The sequence below is a fragment of the Diadema antillarum genome, unplaced genomic scaffold, assembly GCF_040938485.1.
Source record: "Diadema antillarum isolate AM-2024a unplaced genomic scaffold, OU_Dant_1.0 seq00002330_RagTag, whole genome shotgun sequence".
Classification (NCBI taxonomy): Eukaryota; Metazoa; Echinodermata; class Echinoidea; order Diadematoida; family Diadematidae; genus Diadema; species Diadema antillarum.
Window position 1 is genome coordinate 1,052 of NW_027272948.1, and position 24,574 is coordinate 25,625.

At 38.3% G+C, this 24,574-nt stretch overlaps 2 protein-coding genes across 2 annotated transcripts; one reads left to right on the top strand and one right to left on the bottom strand.

The window, feature by feature from the left end:
- Positions 1-861: 861 nt before the first annotated feature.
- Positions 862-15,171, top strand: LOC139714583 (argininosuccinate lyase-like; the record flags this gene model as incomplete). The annotated part of the gene is made up of 8 exons (XM_071626274.1): positions 862-939; positions 1,537-1,589; positions 1,768-1,945; positions 8,620-8,704; positions 9,108-9,210; positions 9,905-10,026; positions 10,638-10,744; positions 12,055-15,171. Coding segments are annotated over 8 exons (865 nt in total), but the record flags the coding sequence as incomplete, so codon positions are not given.
- Positions 15,172-17,318: 2,147 nt separating this feature from the next.
- Positions 17,319-22,149, bottom strand: LOC139714586 (small nuclear ribonucleoprotein Sm D3-like). Its single transcript, XM_071626276.1, has 2 exons — positions 21,767-22,149; positions 17,319-17,993 (listed from the first exon to the last, which is right to left on the bottom strand). Exons 1-2 carry the CDS (start codon positions 22,074-22,076, stop codon positions 17,905-17,907), a joined length of 399 nt encoding a protein of 132 aa, XP_071482377.1. The 5' UTR covers positions 22,077-22,149; the 3' UTR covers positions 17,319-17,904.
- Positions 22,150-24,574: the final 2,425 nt, after the last annotated feature.

Sequence of the window (24,574 nt, forward strand, 5' to 3'; positions counted from 1 at the left end):
AAGGCGGCCATCTTGCAAAATGGCTGCCATTTTCGTCACAGGTCGAATCTGGAATGTTATGTGGACAGTAAAATTACTGCGGTGTGATTTATAATACAAAGGGAAACAATCCCTCCCCTAGAATTGATTAAACCAACAATATCATGGAATTTCAAAGTAGCAATGGCGGCCATTTTGGAAAATGGCCGCCATTTTTGTCCAAGGTCGAATCTGCGATGGCCCTATATCTAGAAATCACCACTGAGTCATAATCTACCAGCAGACCAAATTTCATGCTTGTTTCACGAAACCTACAATTCGACGAAATTGTGCACCTATCTGCTCTACTATTACCAGGTGCTCATTTATTATATGCCTGGGACATTGTGGGCTAAATGTTTTGTTGAAAGGTGAATATGCTGGCCATAATTTGAACCCCAGACAGTCTGTTTTACACATTGTATACAGATTGTCATACGACTTCAAATAGAGGACAGTAAGAAGAGGGTTTGAGAGGGTAGTTAATACTGAGATCATCTAACAAGTGACTACTTTAAGCATCCTGTTGGTTTGCGAAGCAAGTTCATAAGGATGGTTGATTAATATAGATGTAGAGTTCTCTAGACATATCCAAAAGTTGTATTTACCTGTGACAGCCTGTCGTCGAAATTGTCACATTTAAGTACAACTTTTGGATGTGTCTAGAGAACTCTTCATCTATATCCTGTTGGGCTTCTTTCACCTACTGCATAAGCAAATTCAGTGTGCGGGGAAGGCCTGAAATACGATTAAATTGTTAGAAATGAGATGCTTATTTCCTAATCTTGCTTGATTTTACTGAGTTCCTAACAATTTTATGTTTGTCTGTGTGTTATATGGCAGCCATGCATGGGCCCTTCAGAGGGATGTACAGCGACTAAGAGAGCTTAAAGCCAGAGTCAACATCATGCCGCTGGGAGGGTGAGTTCTTGTCATCTGCACTATTTTCATTTTTAGGATTTTATTTTGATGGTAATATCTCTGTTTATGAGACTTCCATTTTCCAACAAAATTCCATGTCCAGCAGATGATGTGCATGCAAAGTTTAGTATATGAAATCATGTGAAATAATCTCAGTGCCCTAAATATTGTGTGCCATGTGCAATGGTTTGTTCGTGTTGATGGAAACAAATACTTTAAGCTGATGATGCAAATGGTCTTGAATTGACTCTTGTAATGTTTGTTGTTGATATTTGTGTACAAGTATTAACAAACGAGCTGATTTATTTCAAGTGAAAGTTCAAATGCTATCTTAATCTTTGACCAATTTTGAAATTAATGCAAAAACAAGCCCCATTGCTGATTTAGTTGTTTTTTTTTTTCTTCATCGTACTCCACCATGGATTTACAACTTGCATCTTGTTTGTACTCAGCAAAGCTTAGGAATCCTAGAATTTGAATGTAACAGATATTGCCAAATCACAGCATTACCCAGATGCATGTAGCCAGAAAAGGTAACATAATGTCGCTATTATTCAAATTTGTATTTTTTCTTTCTTTTTTTCCTCTCTCTTCCAGAGGAGCCCTGGCCGGGAACCCTTTCAATATAGACAGAGAATCTTTGGCAAAAGGTAATATGGAATGAAATGTTGGCATCGTTGAACAATGAACTAATTCATGTAAGCCAGATTTCATTCACACATTCATTTGAATGCATATGATCGCTCCTGTTGAAAGTCACATACATCTTAATATCTTGGCATGGTGTTTAAAGATCTCTCCTGTTTCATGACCTGTGGTATCTCTCAGAGCTGGAATTCTCGCGCCCCGCCCCCAACAGCCTGGACGGAACGGCTGGCCGTGACTTTGTGGCCGAGTTCCTCTTCTGGGCGTCCATGACCATGGTCCATCTGAGCAAGGTGGCCGAAGACCTCATCCTCTACTGCTCCAAGGAGTTTGGCTTTGTCCAGCTGGCTGATGCATATAGGTTAGTTCATCTTGTTGGCAAATGGGCAGATCTTCATGTCACATTCACTTTGTTTCCTTAGAAATGAGATAATGATGGTTGATATTTATCTAGCTCCTTTTCTACCGGATACAAAGAACATAAGATGAGCTTACGACGTCAACGTTGTATTCCCGATGATGCCATGTTCCTATTTCTTTGTAGCAACAACAAAGAAAAAAGAATATATATATATATATATATATATATATATATATATATATATACTTTGATATGTTCGATAACTTGGTTGACTCTCGCTTTCATATTGTTGCCTCTTCTTGGTACACCACTTTAGGGCTCGCTGCTTGCTCCGCCCCCCCCCCCCCCCATGTTGTTGCTATTTCACTCTTTTCCTTAATTAGGTGATCCGAGTATCCTCTCGGATCACCTTCTGTTTTTGTACGGATTCTTTCTTCTTCTTCTTCTTTTTCTTCTTATTTCTCCCCAAAAGTTGTGCATCGATTAGCTCAGAAAGTCCTGGTCCTATCATTTTCAAACTTATACCATATATGTATCGTTTCCCAAAGACGGCAATCGAACTAAAATCAAAGTGATCAGTCGACCGTGACGTCACTATGACGTCATTATATGAAAACACATTCTCAATCATATCTCATTAATGGAATGGAATTTTTCTATGAAATTTACGTCACATATATTTCAAGTCAAGCGCATTCTACTCATATTCTCAAAATTCATATTTATCCTTAAAGCGTGCGCGTACGCGCGCGTTGAAATATTTGTATGCTCAAATCGAGCTCAAATTTTTTTTGCACACGTTTCAGACCATTTAGAGCATTTTTTGAAAAATTGAAAAAAAATTTACGGACGCGTACGCGCGCGCGCATATACGCACGCACAGCTCATATGCAATAAAAATTTCCCGTTTTTTCACACTTATCGCCTGCCTGAAATGTCAGGGAATATGTCTACCAAGTTTCAAGTCAATCCGACACAATATGACGTCATACGGGCCCGTCAAAGTTGAAATTCCGCGCGCACGTCAATGGCGATATACAGTGCAACAATGCCAAAAAACCGCCAATTTTAAATCCGATTTTACTCGTTAGGATGGACGGTGACACCCCATTTTCTTTACATATTCTGAAAGCTGATGAGTTGTACATGTCATTTCATGGGTTGGCGATGCTGGAAAAGTGATTAAAAGATATCACATTTCTTAATAAAATAAAAAGAGTAAATTTTCAAAATGACGTCATCAAATTACAAGTTCACTCGAGCGTATCTCACTTATCCTTTGCCCATTTTCACCCAGATTTCAGTATGTTGTAGCTTATTGAATGATCTTTCATTAATAATATTACAACATTTTAATTGGATGACGGCATTACCTCGTAAAAATGAATTGAAAGTAATATTGTCAAATTTGACCAGTTTACGTGTTATCTCTATGGGAGAGCAGTTTTTCTGGCAGTGAAAATTGACATGACTCTCTTTTTCGAGCACTAGCTCACTTATGCTTCGGTGAATTTCTCCCAGATTTTAGTATGTTGTAGCTGAGACTTTGGGCTATCGTAAGTGTGCCCTCTATTTTTTCATACGACGTCGGCATCACGTCGAAAAACTTGGTTGAAAATGGCACGAGGCTTCGATGCAGCGTCATTTTGCTTAATACACAGGGCCTATGGAGAATGAAATAGGTCATTGCGTAGCGCATCCGACTCGTAATCCTAAGGTCCCTGGTTCGAGGCTCACCCCTGCCAATATTTAGGTGATCCGAGTATCCTCTCGGATCACCTTCTGTTTTTGTACGGATTCTTTCTTCTTCTTTAGGTGATCCGAGTATCCTCTCGGATCACCTTCTGTATCTGTACGGATTCTTTGTTCTTCTTTTTCTTCTTCTTCTTTATTTCTCCTCAAAAGTTGTGCAGAGGTTAGCTCAGAAAGTGCATTGCCTCTCAATGTCAGACTTATACCATATATGTATCATGTCGCAAAGACGACAGCGCAAGTAAAATCATAGTGATCAGTCGACCGTGACGTCACTATGACGTCATTATATGAAAACACATTTTCATGCATATCTCATTAATGGAATGGAATATTTCAATGAAATTTACGTCACATATATTTCAAGTCAAGTGGATTCTACTCATATTCTCAAAATTCATTTTTATCTCAAAACGCGCGCGTACGCGCGCGTTGAAATATTTGTATGCTCAAATCCAGCTCAAACTTTTTTTGCACACGTTTCAGACCATTTGGAGCATTTTTTGAAAAATTGAAAAAATTGGACGGACGCGTACGCGCGCGCACATATACGCACGCACAGCTAATATGAAATAGAAATTTTCAATTTTTTCACACGGATCGGATGTCCGAAATTTCAAGGAATATTTCTACCAAGTTTCAAGTCGATCCGACTCAATATGACGTCATACGGGCCCGTCAAATTCAAAATTCCGTGCGTGCGTCAATGGGGATACACAGTGCAACTATGCCAAAAAACCGCCAATTTTAAATCGGATTTTACTCGTCAGGATGGACGGTGACCCCCCAGTTTCTTTACATATTCTGAAAGGTGATGAGTTGTACATGTCATTTCATGGGGTGGCTATGCTGATAAAATGATTAAAAAATATCAAATTTCTTAATAAAGTAAAAAAAGTAAATTTTCAAAATGACGTCATCAAATTTCAAGTTTACTCGAGCGTATCTCACTAATCCTTTGCCAATTTTCACCCAAATTTCAATATGTTGTAGCTTATGAAATGCTCTTTCATAAATGTAATAAAACAATTTTGATTTGATGACGACATCACCTCGAAAAAATGGATTGAAGGTAACCTTGTCAAATTTGACCAGTTTACGTGTAATCTCTATGGGAGTGCAATTTTTATGGAAATGAAAATTGACATGACTATCTTTATCGAGCACTAGCTCACTTATGCTTCGGTGAATTTGTCTAAGATTTTAATATGTTGTAGCTGAGATGTAGGGCTATCGTAAGTGTGCCCTTCGTTCTTTCATACGTTGTCGGGATCACGTGGAAAAACTTGGTTGAAATTAAAGTTTATCTTCGATGTATTGAAATATTTCTTTCTTTTTGCAACTTTCTTTGCAATAACTCAAGAAAAAAAGCCCCTATCACCTTCATATTTTGCACATGTTTAGTTCATGTCACGAAAATTATTTCATAAAATTACAACTACTTGATCAGACGCCATCTTGGGTATGTAAATTAGGGTCAAAGGTCATAGATGTTTCATCCTGTGTCTTGGTGAATACATGTCCTATCTTTCCCATATTTTGCACACGTAAAGACCATGTTACAGGAATCATTTCATAAAATAACCACTTTTTGCTCAGATGCCATCTTGTCTGTGCAAAGTGGGGTCAAAGGTCATATGTACTTCTTTTTCTATCTTTGCTATGACGTGTTATCTCTATGGGAGGGAATTTTTTAGATGTGAAAATTGACATGACTCTCTTTATCGAGATCTATCTTACTTATGCTTCGGTGAATTTCTCTCAGATTTTAATATGTTGTAGCTGAGACTTTGCAGTATCAGGACTCGAATCATTGATTAAAAAAAAGATCGGATCACCTTAATTTGTCAGTGATGACAAATTACAATCTCTAGTCTTCTTTTTCTTCTTATTTCTCCCCAAAAGTTGTGCATCGATTAGCTCAGAAAGTCCTCTTCCTATCAATTTCAAACTTATACCATATATGTATCGTCTCCCAAAGACGGCAATCGAACTAAAATCAAAGTGATCAGTCGACCGTGACGTCACTATGACGTCATTATATGAAAACACATTCTCAATCATATCTCATTAATGGAATGGAATTTTTCAATGAAATTTACGTCACATATATTTCAAGTCAAGCGCATTCTACTCATATTCTCAAAATTCATCTATATCTTAAAACGTGCGCGTACGCGCGCGTTGAAATATTTGTATGCTCAAATCGAGCTCAAATTTTTTTTGCACACGTTTCAGACCATTTAGAGCATTTTTTGAAAAATTGAAAAAATTTTACGGACGCGTACGCGCGCGCGCATATACGCACGCACAGCTCATATGCAATAGAAATTTCCCGTTTTTTCACACTTATCGCCTGCCTGAAATGTCAGGGAATATGTCTACCAAGTTTCAAGTCAATCCGACTCAATATGACGTCATACGGGCCCGTCAAAGTTGAAATTCCGCGCGCGCGTCAATGGCGATATACAGTGCAACAATGGCAAAAAACTGCCAATTTTAAATCCGATTTTACTCGTCAAGATGGACGATGACCCCCCATTTTCTTTACATATTCTGAAAGCTGATGAGTCTTACATATTATTTCATGGGTTGGCGATGCTGAAAAAATGATTAAAAGATATCAAATTTCTTGATAAAATAAAAAGAGTAAATTTTCAAAATGACGTCATCAAATTACAAGTTCACTCGAGCGTATCTCACTTATCCTTTGCCAATTTTTACCCAGATTTCAGTATGTTGTAGCTTACTAAATGTTCTTTCATTAATATAATTACAACATTTTGATTAGATGACGGCATCACCTCATAATATTGGATTAAATGTAATCTTGTCAAATATGACCAGTTTACGTGTTATCTTAATGGGAGTGCAGTTTTTCTGGATGTGGAAATTGACATGACTATCTTTTTCGAGCACTAGCTCACCTATGCTTCGGTGAATTTCTCTAAGATTTTAATATGTTGTAGCTGAGACTTTGGGCTATCGTACGTGTGCCCTTCATTTTTTCATACGTTGTCGGTATCACGTCCAAAAACTTGGTTGAAATCAAAGCCTATCTTCGATGTATTTTCATATTTCTTTCTTTGCAATAACTCAAGAAAAACATACTCTATCACTACCATATTTTGCACATGTTTAGTTCATGTCACGTACATTATTTTATCAAATAACAACTACTTCATCAGATGCCATCTTCGGTATGTAAATTAGGGTCAAAGGTCATAAATGTTTCATCCTGTATCTTGGTGAATACATGTTCTATCTTCCCCATATTTTGCACACGTAAAGATTGTGTTACAAGGATCATTTCACAAAATAACCACTTTTTGCTCAGATGCCATCTTGTCTGTGCAGATCGGGGTCAAAGGTCATATGCACTTCTTTCTCTATCTTCGTTATGACGTGTTATCTCTATGGGAGGGAATTTTTCTAGATGTGAAAATTGACATGATTGTCTTTATCGAGCACTAGCTCACCTACCCTTCGGTGAATTTCTCCCAGATTTTAATATGTTGTAGCTGAGACTTTGCGCTATCGTACGTGTTCCCTTTGTTTTTCATATGGTGTCGGGATCACGTCCAAAAACGTGGTTGAAATTAAAGATTATCTTCGATGTATTTTCATATTTCTTTCTTTGTCCAATTTTCTTTGTAATAACTCAAGAAAAATAGCCCCTATCAACCCCATATTTTGCACATGTTTAGTTGATGTTACGTACATTATTTCATAAAATAACAACTACTTGATCAGACACCATCTTGGGTATGTAAACTAGGGTCAAAGGTCATAAATGTTTCATCCTGTATCTTGGTGAATACATGTCTTATCTTTCCCATATTTTGCACACGCAAAGACCATGTTACAAGAATCATTTCACAAAATAACCACTTTTTTGCTCAGATGCCATCTTGGGGGTGCAAAGTGGGGTCAAAGGTCAAATATACTTCATTCTGCATCTTTGATAGTGTATACGAAATTCGGTACCCAAGATGGCAGGTCTGACTCCCTTTTCAAAATGAGAATCCAAACATCACACGACCAATGTCCCTAATCTCAGGTGAAAACTCGAATCATTGATTTAAAAAAAATCGGATCACCTAATTTGTCAGTCTTGACAAATTCCGAGTCTAGTTCATCCCTGTGTTGTTCCTTATCTTGTTTGATGTTGCCTCCCTATTCATCCTTATCCTTCACAGGTTGCCCTCATGGTCCTCAGGATCATCACTGACCCTCCTCTGCCTTTTGTCTGTCCACCCTCCTTTAATCCCCCTCCCTTAACCTGTTGGGCTCCTTGCCCGTGACCTCCAATCCTCCCCTTTTGTTTTCTTTGTTCTGTGTCCCAATAGCCCTCCCCTGACTGTTCATGCTGTGTGTAGTCCTTATGTGATTGCTTTCCCTGCCTGTTTGTCATTTTGCCTCTGACGAAGATTCTGCTAGGATCAAAAGCTCAGGCCCCTTTTGACTCCATTCCAATCTGTTTGGAAAGTTTATGGCTTTACTGTGTGACTCTAGCTCCATTGAAATTCTGAAATATTCTGAAATCATCACTTCAAGAATTATTTTCGAAGCTTTTCAAGCTAGATTCGTATTGTAACTGTATATCATAAGAGCTAATTTTATTAAGCTGAAAGACGGTGATGTGTTATGATTTGCTCATCCATGTACAAAGGAGTGTGTATTGGGAGGAAAGAATAGAGAATGGTCTTTGGGCTTCTGTGAATGGCAAACGTATTTTAGTGATCAGAAATTTCTCAACATATCTCTGGAAGCCATCAGAAAACATGTGCATTCATAGGAATGAGAAACATGACATGCAGCCCCTTATTGGCCAAGAGTCAACTCGTCAAGAGGAACAAGCGTAACAATAGCCCTACCCAAGTTCATTGTACTTTTTGTGTCATCTATGCAAATGAGGGCAGCACTGGTAGCAGTCTGATGCCACAAAAGAAGAATGCAGACAGTCTGGAGCTGATTAGAGGGAAGACTGGAACCATCTTTGGACGGGTGAGTACAGCCTTGTTGGCTTTCATGTCATTTATTTCAAAGATATTGCACAATAGTGTGAAAAAGAATTACTAAAGACTGCAAAGACATAATGAGTGCCATATTTTTTTCAGTACTAACAGTCATGTGCAATATGCCAATTGTTTGGACAGTACATTTAAATGTACTCACAATTTTCTGTGATGCTATCAATGGTTTTCAGGAGTGCCTTATGTTGACATGAATAAAGTGGTATGGTCATTGAGAGTGACATCGGTGTACATTGAGGAATGCATATTCACTTCATCTTCTTCTTCTTTTTTAAAGAAAAGCATCTTTGACAGTTTAAGCATATTGAAGATGTCTCTGGAGCTTTTGGCAAGAGTCATAGTGAATCACCTATGTAATCTTATTTCTTTATCAGTGCTGTGGATTTCTGATGACGATGAAGGGTCTACCAAGTACTTACAACAAAGACCTCCAGGAGGATAAAGAGGGGATGTTTCAAACCTATGATACCATCACAGGTGAGGATCAGTGGTACCATCACAGGTTGGTTTAAGTATCTATGGATAGAATCAGAGGTGGGTTTGAGTGCCTATGCCACCATTACTCGTGGGTTGAGTGCCTATGATACCATCACAGGTAAGTTAATGAGGACCAGTGATACAATCACAGGTTGGCTTGAGTACCTATGGATAGCATCAGAGGTGAGTTTAAGAACGTATGATACCGTTACTCGTGGGTTTGAGTGCTTATGACACCATCACTGGTGGGTTTGAGTGTTTATAATGCAATCACAGGTTGGTTTGAATACCACATGCCATTCTATCATTGGTATCACTGATATCACAGTCAGGTTTATACCTAACTATCATGCAGTGCACAATCAGAGGGCATGTTTCAGTATTATACATAATATTACAGGTGACTGTGATTACCTTTGATAGCATCATATGTAGGTAATGATAAATACAATGAAATCACAGTTGGGTTATAGCATCCCTGATGCTATAATGTTGCTTTTTCTACTAATGACACCATCTGAGGTGCAGAATATATATGATTGTGTCACAAGTTGGTTAGAAAACCATTGATAGCATCACAGAAAATTGTGAGTACTTTAAATGTACTGTTATGACTGGGCCTAAATGCTAGACATATTACAACAGATTGCTTGAAGTATCCATAATACCATGGCATCCATGTCACCCCATCCAGGTGTACTACAGGTAGCCACTGGTGTGATCTCCACCTTGACCGTGAACCCAGAGGTGATGACCGCTGCACTCAGTCCAGACATGCTGGCCACTGACTTGGCATACTATCTTGTCAGGAAAGGGGTAAGGCCACTGAAATGTTTAACTGTTGAGGTATGATTGAAGTGTGGAAATAGATTGTCTTAGCATTGTTGAAAATCCTGTAGACCAAATTTGCATAGTGCAGTGACACAACAAATTATAATTTGTTACTTTTTTCATCGTGAGCAAATAATATTCAAATAAGCTGGGATGTTGTGGAAAAATAATCTGACTTTATTTATTCATGAGAGACAGCACAGTAGGACATTATTTTCTTTTGTCTTTTTTTTTTCATTCCAACTGGAAAATATATGCATTTCTCTCCTTCAGTATTCTCCAGAATTTTAGTATGTCCTCATTTGATGATTAGAGGGGTCTACGTCCATAACCTCCGGGACTATTATCCCAGACCCTTATCCTGACCCTAACCCTAATCCTAATCCTGAACCTAATCCTAACCTCAAACAAAACTCTAACCCTAAACCTAAACCTAACCTTAGTCCTAAACTGTGCTGCAACTTTATCACTAGTCAGTATTTAGGGGGATTGTCCTCTGAGGGTAATTGCCCTGATACGGATTAGATGAAGTATAGGCGTTTGAAAGCAAGAAATGGAGTAGTGACAACATGCAGTTGTGCTTCTAAATCTTTCAGGTTCCTTTCCGGCAAGCCCATGGTCTATCTGGTGAGTGCGTTGCCCTGGCTGAGAAGAAGCAGTGTCCACTGACTGACCTCACCCTGGATGATCTCAAGACAGTCAGGTGGGTAACCCTTGCCATGTGACTAGCCACCCACCAGTCTCTACCCAATATTCCTTCATACGGGAAGGAAGGGGGAACGGAAATGAAAAAAAAAATGAGAAGAGAGGAATGAGAACATAGATAGAGTGGAGAAAAGTGAACATTTAACTTGACAGTGGTCATTCTTTTACCAGCTCTCATAAGCAGACACACTTTGATTGAAAAATTGGGAAGGACACGAGTTGTGATCATCACCATAATCATTCAATTCATGAAATTCTTCCGTTGAGGTGTTTTCATTGCAACTGATTTACAATATGTAGGGCAATTTGTCAATCAGTTGCAATCATAATCGTTGTTGTCATTTTTAAATCCGTTTTCCACACTGTGTTGCTGTGATATATGCTACGACCCTAGTAAAAACAGATATATCAAAACCCTCTGCAGATTTCTCATCCTAGATAATTAATTTCTCAGTGCACTCTGTTGTCTCTAATTTTTTTTTTAAACCCTTCTTGGACTTTCAACTTAGTTCATCAGTTTTCAAGTTGCAGAAATTTGTGTTAGCTGTTCCTTCTTCATGAGGAGACGAGCAGTTATAATAACATGGGAATTTTCAGTGTAGTATGTAGAGTGAAAGGGCTTTGTTAACCTGTTAAGGACAAATCTCCAGAACTGTGGAGTATACTTGGGCAAGTGTCTATGGGAAATGTGTGTTGTAGCAAAATCAGCCTGTCCTCAATAGGTTAGTGTCATATTGTTACTGCTGAAGATTTTTACTGAAATCACGTGCTCAGCTTTCTTTTAGCAAAAGGTTAACATTCTTGTAACTTGCACATCACTTTTCCAGAGCTTAGCTTTTTCACTTTGAAATCACAATTTTCATTCATTTTTTAATGACTGATTTTTTAGGTTGAGAAAGATCTGTGCTACAGTATCTCTGGATAGTATGTAAAGTGATAAAGATGTTTTAGGTATTGTAATACTAAATACATTTTGGTGACCCCTCGCATTTTATCCCCAAGTTGAAATATCCTTCGGGTTTATGTCGGGTTTCGGTGTGTGTGTATGTGTGCTCACATTGACTGAGAGACTGTGCACATGCCTTTATGATTAGTATAAAAATAAGTTTACATTTGTCAAATAGACAAGTACCAGTATACAGCATGTAGTACATGCTGTAGACTGGTACTTGTCTATGTGATAAATGCTGTAAGTTTCGGGGAAGAGCATGAGTGCCAAATGTCAAACTTTACCTGTTATTTTGTTTTGTTTTATTTTGGATTGTAATCATCTAAATGTTTTCATTTGTTCCTCTCTGTTTTCCAAAGCCCCTCATTTGAGTCAGACGTTGCTAGTGTGTGGAACTATGAGAGCAGTGTGGAGCAGTACCAGAGCTCTGGGGGGACTAGCCGACAGAGTGTGCTGAACCAAGTCTCACAGCTGCGCCAGTGGATTGAATCTGTGTAAAACACACGCGATGATACAGTTCCAAGGACATAGAAATTACTCTGGTTTCATTTTATGAACGTTTGTTGGCATCTCATTTCCTGCTGTCAAGATGGATGAAATCACGAGGAATCTAGACATGTGTTTTTCTGTGTACATGGATAAATTTAACCCAAATATGTTAAACTCTTTCATTCAGCTGGCATCATGTCTGAAATAAACAAAACCTGTGATGAAATGATTCTGTCTTAGCCGAGAGATGGAGGGAATACTATACATTTCAAAGAATGTTTCAATCCATAAATACCTTAATAGAGATTATTGCAAGGGATAGAAGATGAAATCTACAGGGTGCATGGTGTAGATGAAATCTACAGGTTGCATGGTGTAGATGCAATATGTCTCATTATACATGTAGCATATGTTTGTATGTTAATATGGGTTTCAGCCCAGATTACAAACTTTAGTGCCCAGGTGCACTAGGAAACTTCAGTACATGGAAGTGATCATTTGCATTTTAGCCACATTTGCCCAGCTTCAGAATTGAATGCCAGAGATGGTATAAAATTGTATCTTGGAAATATGTTTCACATGCAATCAAAGTGTGCATGTAATGCAATTTGGTTTTGTTGTGCATGTGTATGGCCCTAGTATAATATTCTGCAGTTGCATCCCTGGAAGACAGAGAACCAACAGTGTTGACATCTACATTTTGATGGGAGTGTTAATTTGTCAGCATGGAAATTATTAACAGTGCAACTAAGTGTGGTGCAATATTTGAAATAGTTGTATGTGTGTGTATGTGTTCTTTTACCCATTCCACACCAGGTGATAGACACTTATACAGATAATTACTATCCAGTATGAGGTACTGACTGTTGTCAAGTCAGAATTGGTAAGCATCCTGTCTGGTTGATATGTTTTGCTGTTGTTTGGTCATCAGTATATTTCTCTGACAATCAAGGCTTAGCATCAGATGAGTGCCAGTTTCAATAAGCTGGAAATAGTATAATCGTGTCAGGTGTGTTCCACACTTAATGACTTGGGAGATATCAAGTGTGCTCCGCTGGTCTTGTGAAGGAGCACCTATATATTAGCCTTGAACACCAGGAGCTTTGTACAGTAACAAGCAGCCCTGTAGGATTGCCATGATTGATTGGTGTAAAATTTTGGTGTTTTTATTAACATTCAGTTATTACAGGCAGTGATCAGATCAGAGTGGAATGAAGCATGGTGCAGTTTGTGAGATTTCATTGTGACTTTAGAAGATAGGTGTAAGTTGAAGTACAGTCAGAACACAGAGGCATTGTGTTTTACTTGTTACCTCCACCAAGGGAGGAGGTTATGTTTTCATTACCGTTGGTTTGTGTGTTCGTTCGTTAGTTAGTTTGTCCGTGTGCAAAATAACTCAAAAAGTAGTGAACAGATTTGGATGAAACTTGCAGGAAAGGTTTAGAATGATACAAGTAACAAATAATTAAATTTTGGTAGTGATCCTTGAATTTTGGGGGAATTTATGAAAGATTTTTGACATTTTGGCAGGTAGGGTCAATGAACTTTGGAGTTCAGGCTGCGCGTATTTGAGGTTTGCATGCGTGCACTAAAGTGCGTGCTCTAGTTTCTGCAAGGGCGAGGCGCGCCTTGCAGCTGAGGGTTTATGACGTAACAAAGGCTTCTATATTGGGAAATCAGGCGACTTTCAGCACACAATGCTAGAAGTATGTATGGGTGGAAATCACTGATATCTCTATGAAGAACAAAATCAGTGGTGGAAATGAGCTGCATGCTTGGCGGAGGTCTGCGCTCTCAGTGCTTTTCTAGTTATATTATGTCTACTTTGATGAGTTTACCCATTGTATACCTTAAAACAGATTGGGAAGGAGAAAAAAAAAGAGCACATGATTAATATTGACTATTAGCATTTCGTTATTATCATGATGTACAATGTACCTCTCGCATGATACCAGACCGTGTGAAATAATCAATATTTTGAAGATCACGCAATATTCCAAGTGAAATTTCAATGTACCTAACAAAAATTTAGTTTCATTTTCAAAGACTGCATGATAATAATTGTGATTTGCATGTTTGACATTTTACTGACCTACTTCAAGAATAGCCCTTCAATGTTATTCACATTATTGCAACATATGTTGTTTTCTTCTAAGAATTACCTTAAGGGCACTTTAGAATGAATTAATAATCTACAAAATACCCATAGATTGATTTATCAGCATGTGTTAATCCATCATGGATTAAGTGCCAATACATCAACCTACAGGTATTTTGTAACCCCACATCTCACATAGCAGCTTCAATTCATATGATTGTTGCCTGGTTGAGAATGTTTTGCTTTAATACTGGCTCTGGGTTTTGGCAGTGTGATCTTGACCTTAACTTCAAACATGCTTTGATTCATATATGTTTGCTTGGGTAACATCATGAAACCTGTGATTGACTATCAGATTTAATCTCAATTTCTTTTGGAAATACAATGTACAATGTATTTTCAAGCAAATGCATGTATGATGTACTAAAGGCTCCTGGTCAAATTGAGATTTAGTTACAGATGTACTACATCTGCCATAAAACTCTGTCTCCATGTGATGCTTTATTAACAGCAGCTGGAGCATGTACATTACAAGCAAGTACACTGAAATAATTACAGTTGAACCCTGTTATATGAGGTACAATAATATGTACCTGATATAACTACGTGTAGGTATTTTTGCAGGTCCCATTCCTTTAATATTCTTTTATATTTATTCCTCATAAACAAGACACCTGATACAAAGTACGTGTATAACAAGGTGACCCCAAGCAGCTTCGTATAAGTTCCCCTTTTGCATAATGACTGAAATAGAAGCATGTTTCGTCAAGAGGGTCAAAGGACTCGAAATCTGTATAGACAGATGTGGAGACTGAGCACATTTGATGTACTTGTATTTGCTGTGAATGCTGCTAATCTAGTAAATGTTACTGTATTCGGTGCATAAATACACTACCATTCATGAAAGAAACGATATTCATAGAACATGTTATTTGTGCCTCGTAATCTGCTGGTTTCTTCCACAGAAACTGAAACCTTCCATCATTTTTTTTTTTTTTTTCAGTACATAATCCTTAATGTTTGTACATATCTGCAGTCCTTTATATCCAAATGACACACATCAATGTAGCTACATGTAGAAAAGCATGGTCCACACACACACACACACACACACATTTTAAACCCAATTATGCAGACATTCTCTTCTCCCATCAAAGTAAAATGTTCAAGACACCTGTCAAACCTCCACAGTGAATCACTTTGCCAAAACTCTAACAGAAAGAACAAAGGTGAAAATTTGATAGATGTACAGTGTACAGTATTTCAAAATCTGAAGACGAATAATAAAAAAAAAAAAAGCATATGATAAAATGTGTGTGTGTGTGTGTGTATTTCAGTGCAGGCACTGATGACCATTCTTTTGTACTAACACATGTATATACACTGTCTTCACTGATCATGAGATGTTTGCATAACATGCAAAATACATTCACACATACACTGTTACATGTATGTGTGAATTATACACAAACATTTTCATATTGTTTATTTTGTTTGTGTGTTTTTTTTTTTCAAAATGCTTATAATTTCTTTGGTACACCATAATTAAAAAAAAAAAATCAATCTTAGAATAGTTAAACTACAAAAAAAAATAAAATAAAATATAGACAATGCAAATGTACATATTTAACTGGACAACCTTTGTGAAAAATGTCTTCTTTTTTTATTATCTTACATGCATCATAACATTTACATAAAAAGTACAAATGTGTTGAAAATGACCTCAAAGTAATAAGAACAAGATGAAATAAGTGCATCTCTTAACCAGCATTCTTGTGTTTCCCACAAGCACATGTAATATTTAAAGTCTTGAGAAAAAGCCATTCACATTAAACACATTTCAAAGGACCACCATTTTTAATTTGATTGGCACCATTATTCTTGGTTTGCTGCATTTTACAGTGAGTCAGATTTGTTGCTTGTGTTATAATCTGGTTACACATTTGTAGATAATTAAAAAAAAAGCGAGAAAATATGATACACCCCCTGTTCAAAATAAAGGATGAAAACGAGGGCAAATGAGTTCTCTACTTCTTTTCACCATATTAACTGTAAATGCAAACCTTAAATGTTAAGAAAAATTACATACATTTTCAGAATCCATAAAGGAAGGTGTAATGAAGATGGGGGAAAAAATGCAAGTACAAAGCAGAAGTCCTTGAACTAAAGAGGGAAATTGTTGACAAGGGTTATTATTCACGCTGGGGACGGTCAGTATGTGATGCATACAATACACAAGACTTGGAATGATACAAAATTTAGTTGAAAAAATAACACATGAGCAGTAAGAAACAACATTTTCTTTCATGGTGGCAATTCTTTCAGACCCGTGATTTCACTCTTGAAATTAAAACTGTACACTCTTACTTGACTAAGAAGTACTAAAAAATAACTAAAGAAAAAGATTCATCACAGCCTAAAGTGACAGTGCACATACATTGAATGGCACATGTAATTTTTTCTTCATGCCTCGTGTAATGGGTACCAGTACACACAGTGGAGCAATTCAATACTGTTCTTTACTGATCATGAGTTATCCAATCCTATGTACAATTAAATACATGGCACACCTCTCCACCACTAAACTTGGGAAAGCTTATCTCTTACAGTTTGTAAATTATGCTAACGTGCATTCTGAACCAAGGGCTAATAATCCTCATATTTCTGCAGAACACTGAAAACAGCCAAGTCATGATTGCATGTGGAACAAAACAGAAGAATAATGCATGAACACTGATTTACTAGGCACTGCAGGGTAAAACCAGCAAACATCCCCAACACATATGACAAAAGACAAACATTTTCATTGTGTAACAAAATCACAACTATTCTGATTACATTATAACCTAATGTAGTTACAAGTGAACAAGTTTTCTAGGCAAGTTTGATATATCCAAACAACTGCCTTTCTGTTTATGTGAACATATTTTGGGAAAAAATATTGTAATGGGATGGAGGTTAAGGAGGATATCACATCTTAAAAATGGGAACATACTTTTTCATCACTTTCCCATAGCTTTCAACTTCAAGCACATCAACAACAAAATGTAAATTTATGAAATTCTGGTCTGAATATGACCATGATATCTGAAATACAGTTTACTTTCTTGGAATCTGTTTAGAAAATAAGAGGGGATAATGGAGCAAAAGCCGTTTTAACGCAGGACATTGCAATGTAAATACTTAATTCACAGTGGTAATAGTGCTAAATGGGATTTTCAGAGTATGAGAATACTGCAGTTACTGCCTTGAATCAACTACAGGATTTTCCCTTTTAATTGACCAATGTTCAACAAAAATTCAAGTTTAGAAAAAGAAAAGAAAGAATAAAGAAAACAGAATATACTTTTCTTTCCATTCCTTCAAGCATCACTTCTCTACAATACACTGGAAAAGCCAAGTGTAATCCCACTGAATGCAAGGTGTCACAATATGCCTGAGTGAGCCAAAAAGTTCTGTAGTATCTACATGAAATCACACAGGACAGATAAACTTGTGCCGTTCCCAGTATATGGGGAATTATGAGATGCAGTCACCACTTGGCGGCAGCTGAGAGGACCCATCCTGAACTTGGGGATGTAAGCCCATGAAGTAAACCACAAAGACTTCAAGCTGTACCAGATCATCTTCTCCTCTGGAAGACATTGCCCCTTCCTCGTCCTTCTCCTCGGCCACCACCACGCCCCCGTCCGCCCCTGCCTCCTGCTGCCACTGTAAACACAACGGGGAACACAATGGTTAGCAATGACGAATCAGAGGAAAGAGAACTGGGCACTGTGTGATTTATCATTCCTGAAACTCACAGCAACATTTACAAACTTATTGTAGACGTCGACACTCGTAAACTAGTTCATATTACTCTCTAAAAAAAAAAAAAACCATATATATAGAATCTAATATAAAAGAGATATAAAATCATAAAATGAAGAATGAGAATGAGGGAATGAACTTGAAAAATAAAGACGACCTCGCCTCGTAAAGCAAGCCAACCATAAATTCAACCCCAATGCCGTCCAAAATACAACTGCAGGCTACTACAGTACATGTACAAACCTTTATTTTTGTGCATGTTTGAATTTTGGCAAAGGAGGTGGTTGAACCTTGGTGCGGGTTTTTTACTTCAATGTCTGAGCAGCTCTCGGTCTCATTATAATTCACACGCACTTATAGTACATGTAAAGTTTACGTACACTTTACGGTTACAGTCGTACGCCATCAAAAGCACCCTTGCTTTGAATACCAAGCACTGCAACTGCAATCACAAACTTCAAAGTTCAACCAACAACCAATTTTGCATATCATGACATTGTAAATATATTTAAATAAAAAATATATATAAATATATATTTGTATCCTGTCGTCGTCACTGACCACACTGATCTGATCATTCAACCCAAATTGCATGCACACGCAACTTGTACTTATGAGCTGTCTGACAGTCTGTGTTTCTTCTGCTGCTTGCACTTACATGTATCAACTTATTCACTGCTGTGCCTGAGCCTAGCTACCTAGTCTAGGCTAGACGTTCTACAGTTGTACTGTAGACTCTATGGTTTAGTGCCACTTAATGTTATATTAGCAGTACTTGTTAGTTTCTAAGCACTTTTCTGCAACTGCTGAGGAGTGCAGGTGCCTTCCCGCGATCCCACAAAAGTCAAAAGCAAAGACAAAGCCAAAGTCAAACTCAAAGATAGACCTATTTTTCTTGGCAGTGTATACAACCACACGCGTGTGTCTTTACCATCCAGCCACACTATCGTGGTTGTAGCCATGGCCAGAGTCGCTGGATACAGCCACACTCGTGTGTAATGTACAGTGTACATATCCACACACACAGAGAAGCTGATCGCTGATCGTTGTGCCTGTCAAGCACATGAATTGAACACCACACAACCAGCTTGCTCGCAAAGCGATGAAAGTAACCTCATTTTCGTTCATACCGTCTAATACTGTTTTCTTACAAATATATTTTTTTTGCTCCGTTCTTATTGTGTTTGCTTGATACGGTGGGTTTAGAATTAATAGCAAGTTACAACTGCCGCTAAATTGGGGGACTTCGGATTGACATCGCTCGACTGCTGGTGGTACTAGGCCCTACATCGTGACTTCGGGTGCTAGCGGTTGCTCAGCGCAGCTGCAGCAGCAGCCTAGCCAGCGCAGTCGTGCCGCCGCCCGCCCCACCTGCCCCAGCAGGGACCCGGGGCGCCGGCTGCCTGTGTACGCTAGGTGCATGATTTGCAAGTTACTGTACCCGAACGAACGAAGGCGAAGTCTCAATAACGACGCGACGCAATGCATGATCAATCGTAAATCAAAGACAGAGCAAAATCAATTGTAACTTTGCTATTACAGCATTGATTTTAAATTCATCTTATCAAATGAAGAAAATGAGAATAAAGTTTAAAATGAAAAAGTAAATTTGTCTAACTTAACTAATAACTCATTAACTGTTAGTTAACTGTTAGATGGTGACATAATATGAAATGAAATTAAGGAGGTACGTAAGATAGTAGGTTCATCGCTTTGCGGTGGTACAAGTGCAGTGTACATCGCGTGTTGATGTGGCCAACACACAGCGTGTTCCCCGCTATGCAACAAAGCTTCTCTGTGTGAGTGGATACCAGTATGTACATTACACACGAGTGTGGCTGTATCCAGCGACTCGGGCCGTGTATTTTTTTTAGACGGCACAGATTGGGGAAACTAAAAATCTATCGGGGACCCTATCCCTAAACCTAACCCTAATCCTAATCCTAACCCTAACCATCAAACCCTAACCCTAATGCACTTGTCAATGTAATGACTCACCCCACTACCCCCGGACATGGGTGCGTCATTTCCTCGTTTGGTCCGTCAAATTTGTGACCCAGGTGTGCGTCATTTTACCAGCTATGTCCGTCAAATTTTTGACCGAGAGGTGCGTCAAAATCCCATTATTGTCGTCAAATTTTTGACCGAGGGGTGCGTCATGGTACGTCACTTGGCTATGGAAAATAACACGCGTTATTCTGAACCGAGGGGTGCGTCATGGTATGCACTTGGCTATGGAAAACTGCACGCATTTTTGCACGCTACCAGTACCGGATACACGTACGTACCGCGAGTGAATTTACAGTGAGCGCGATCCCGCGGCAAGTGAAAATCAAAGTCGGGAAGCGTTTTGGAGTAGGCCTAAGAGGGAAAAATGCTTGCCCGAATCTGGCAAGCAAATGACTTAAAAGCCACCCTTTCTCCTCACATTTTCTTTCCAACAAACTCATGAAATCACGCATACTCAATCTCAAGCCAGACGGACTGTTTAGCGATATAACGATTTCAACCTCACAGTACTAAATAGTAAGGCAGGCAAATCAAAGATCGTATACGGAATTCCGTATACGATCTCTCTGGTATACCGTTGCGTGGTGCGTACTGCACGTACCTGCAGTATAGCAGGCAAGTCGAGTGTTCGTGGTGCGCGACTCGCTCGCTAACGCTGTGCAATTCGCAAGTGAGCAGCGTGCTCGTTATTCCTCATCGAACGTACATCGTCCATGTGTTGCATTCAACCGGACTAGAAATGGCCGCGCACATACAGCGCATCTGCAGACAAGTCATATGTATGGCCAGGTGACTATGGATTGCATGCACACGTTGATTATACATTCGGAATATCGTAGCAGCAGAGTGATGTACGGTGAATGACGGTACGGTGCTTACAGGGCCAGGGTAAGGGAAACTTGCCGAAACTTTGACAAATTGTGTTTACGAACCGAAAGAAAATGAAATTGCTTGAATAAAGCGTATGCAAAAATCCTTTCAGTATTTACGGGGGTGCGTCACATGTACCGAGGATGTCCGTCAAAAAAGTGACCTAGGTGTTCGTCAAAAACCCCGTGTTGTCCGTCAAAAAAGTGACTGTGGTGTTCGTCAAAAACCCCGTGTGGTCCGTCAAAAAGTGACTGTGGGGGTGCGTCAAAAACCCCGTGTGGTCAGTCAAAAAATGACCATGACGCACCCATGTCCGGGGGTAGTGGGGTGCGTCATTACATTGACAAGTGCATAACCCTAACCCTAACCCTAACCCCAACCCTAACCCTAACCCTAACCATAACCATAACCAAAAACCCTAACCCAACGTTTTTCCCATAGGTTTAACACGCGCCATGCCCCAATCTGTGCCGTCTTAAAAAAAAACGCACTCGGGCCATGGCTACATCCACACTCGTGTGGCTGGATGGTGAAGACACACGCGTGTGGTTGTATACACTGCCATTTTTCTTTTGTCAGGTCACAGGGAACCCCAAAAGCAAGCCAAAAAGATTGAAAAAGATTGAGTAATGATGTATAAGCAATACATAAGGTCGATTTATGATATATTCTTTAGGGAGAACGAAAATACATTCGTACCAACACCAAAATAGATTCTGCTTGCTAGTGACCGAGTTCAACTTCCCTGAAAACAGTCATAGGTTTTACACACTAACACTACAACAAACTCTTACCCTGTGCTCGCAGTATAGCAGATTTTCCACGGCCTGCAGAGCCTTTTGAACCAGCTTTTTTGAACATGGGAGCATTCTTCAGCATATCTGGAAGAATGAAGAATCTTATTTTGCTTCCCCTGATATAAACATGCTCCAATTGGGCAACACGACCGTCTCTGTATGTCACCGTTATGTGCATCATTTGGCAGTTCATATTGTCCTCAGCCTCTATCAGCTTTCCACGGTACACCTCTCCGGTGTTTGTCTCACAAGTGATAATATGGCCTTCTGCTTCATGCAAAACCTTGATAGGAACCCCGATAGACATACTGAATATCTATTCTGAAGTATTAACAAGAAAAATGCGTTTGATTACGTAGATATTTAGAGATTTGGACGAAAGCTCGTACTTATATATCGCTAGCGAAGAATCCTTTGCGATAAACAAACGAACCCGCGACAGTGTTGCCAATTCGGATGTGAGACATTTGCGGGGTCTAGAGAATAAAAAAAAAAAGAATTACCTTAGTAGACTGAAATAACAACCAGAAAAAAGAACGAAAAGAAATAAAAGGCTATTATACTCATGCATGAGTGTGGTCAGAATATTTGTACCCCTGTATCTGACTCTTTGTGATCTTTCTTATGAAGTTAAATTGGCAATACACCTGCTGTAGTAGTCTACGTCTCAGCTCCAGCTACAATCATACGATATGGTGGGCCGGTGGTGTCAAGCAAAGAAGATGCAGCGCCGCCGCAGGCGCAGGCGCCGCTGTGCGGCCGCGGCGCTCTATCATTTGTGTCAAGATATAGATAGATGAACACACTACACTGGACAAAAAGCAAATAAAAATTGAGTATTTAAAAAAAAACGTATAATTGTGAATGTCAGTGGCGGATCGCGGGAGCTCGGGAGGGGGGGGGGGCGCCCCCTTTAATTTTTCTTAAAACAAAAGAAAAGAAAAGAAAATGAAAGGAGCGCATACCTTTAATTTTCGGATTGTGGTGCCACGTATACAAGAAAATTGCTCTGAAGGCTTTTTTTCTTCTTTTTGCTTAAAACTCGGAAGTGGCATAAGAAATTGCATGTTAGATCTCACTGTGTTCAAAAGTTATGAATTGTTAATGTTGTGGTTTAATAAATCAGGTGACAAGAAATTCGTTTATCACAGTGGATAGGACAATGATATGAAGAGAGTTCCATTCCAAAGTAGAGATAATGGTACAAAATTCAATTTCATTTAGACCTAAGTGTAATAAGACATTCTTTCGACTTTATTGTTACTTGTGAGTACTGAACAATCCATCCTGCTTTCTGAGAGAGGAGAGTCACATATGCTTTAATAGAGAAAAAGATATGCCGAATTATGTTTTCCATATGTTGTCATTCTTGCATCAATGAATTGCTGAGTTTCAGTAGAGTTTTACCAATTTATAGAGTATTTTGGGCTTCAATCATTTCACTACTATCGCAATTTTATTTGAAACACTTACAATTATCATAATAGTATTCTATAACTATAATATAGGGCCTAGTACAACGTAGTAGGCCTACTGTTAATATCTATACCATTCTTACGATTATTATTATCATTTATTGATTTGATTTGATTTGATTTATTTATTCTCTGTATGCCATTTTCTTTTCAAATACATCAACTTTCTGCAATTTCATTAACAAAGTACAAAATACCGGTAGTATACTTTATACAATTTTCATCATTTTCATCAATTATGTTAATACATCTGTAGTATAATTACATGAGTAACATGTTAATAATTTGCATACAGATGAACGAAGTAGTAAATAAAGTTGCATACCACCTATCGTAACCCCCCCCCCCCATTTGTGATTTGGGAAAACAAAAGTCTAAGAACTAAGTAGCTGAAAGGCTAATGACAGACATGGGTATCAATGCTCAATAAAAGCCGAATAACATTATCCATAAAACACCAAATAGGGCCTACAGTTACAGCACATGGATAGATGATTGCAACTCATCTGTAGGGCCTACTCATGAATGATAGGCCTATACAAGGTCACGCATAAATCCCCCACTACATGATCCGTTACTTTGAACTTTGAATTTTATTGAGAATAACACCTTTTGGCCCCGTGGGGGCATATAAAGGCTTAAACGTACATGACATAAACATACTATAACGATATAGAACATATTTACAAATAGTATACACAATATATACATGTATAACTGTCAGCCGTCACTCAATCTGTGAATCAAGGTTTACTTGGCAGTAGGCAAAATTAATTACTTAATTACTTAAAGGGAAGGTTCAGCAGTGGGGTAGAGGGAGGTCTAAAATTAAAAGAAAAAATGATTTATTATATCAAACAAAGACAATTATCAATTTTTAATACTTTGTATTAAATTTTGGTTGTTTTTAACAATTATTTGAATAGAATTAATTCTGATACAACATAAATAACCAAAATGTGAAGCTTAAAATTTTGTATGTGGCCTCTGCATTTTGTTCAAATTCAAAAAAATAACTGTTAGATACATATTATAAAGGCAGTATCTTTTCCAGGATGCCTGACATAAAATTATGGTGTCTCAGACATGTAAGAGGCCACATGAAAACACTGCTGCATTTTCAAATGTCTGGGTGTTTTATGAATATATTTGAGGTAAATGGATCGATTATAAATTAATCGATTAACAAATTTTTCATCACTTTTGAATTGTATAAGTTCTGTAAAGACTAAGACAAAAATGCAAATGGTGGATAGGTTCTAAAGTAACAAATTTACATTTTAATCGGAGTATACAATAACAAAGGGTTTTTAAAGACAGTTGAAAGCTT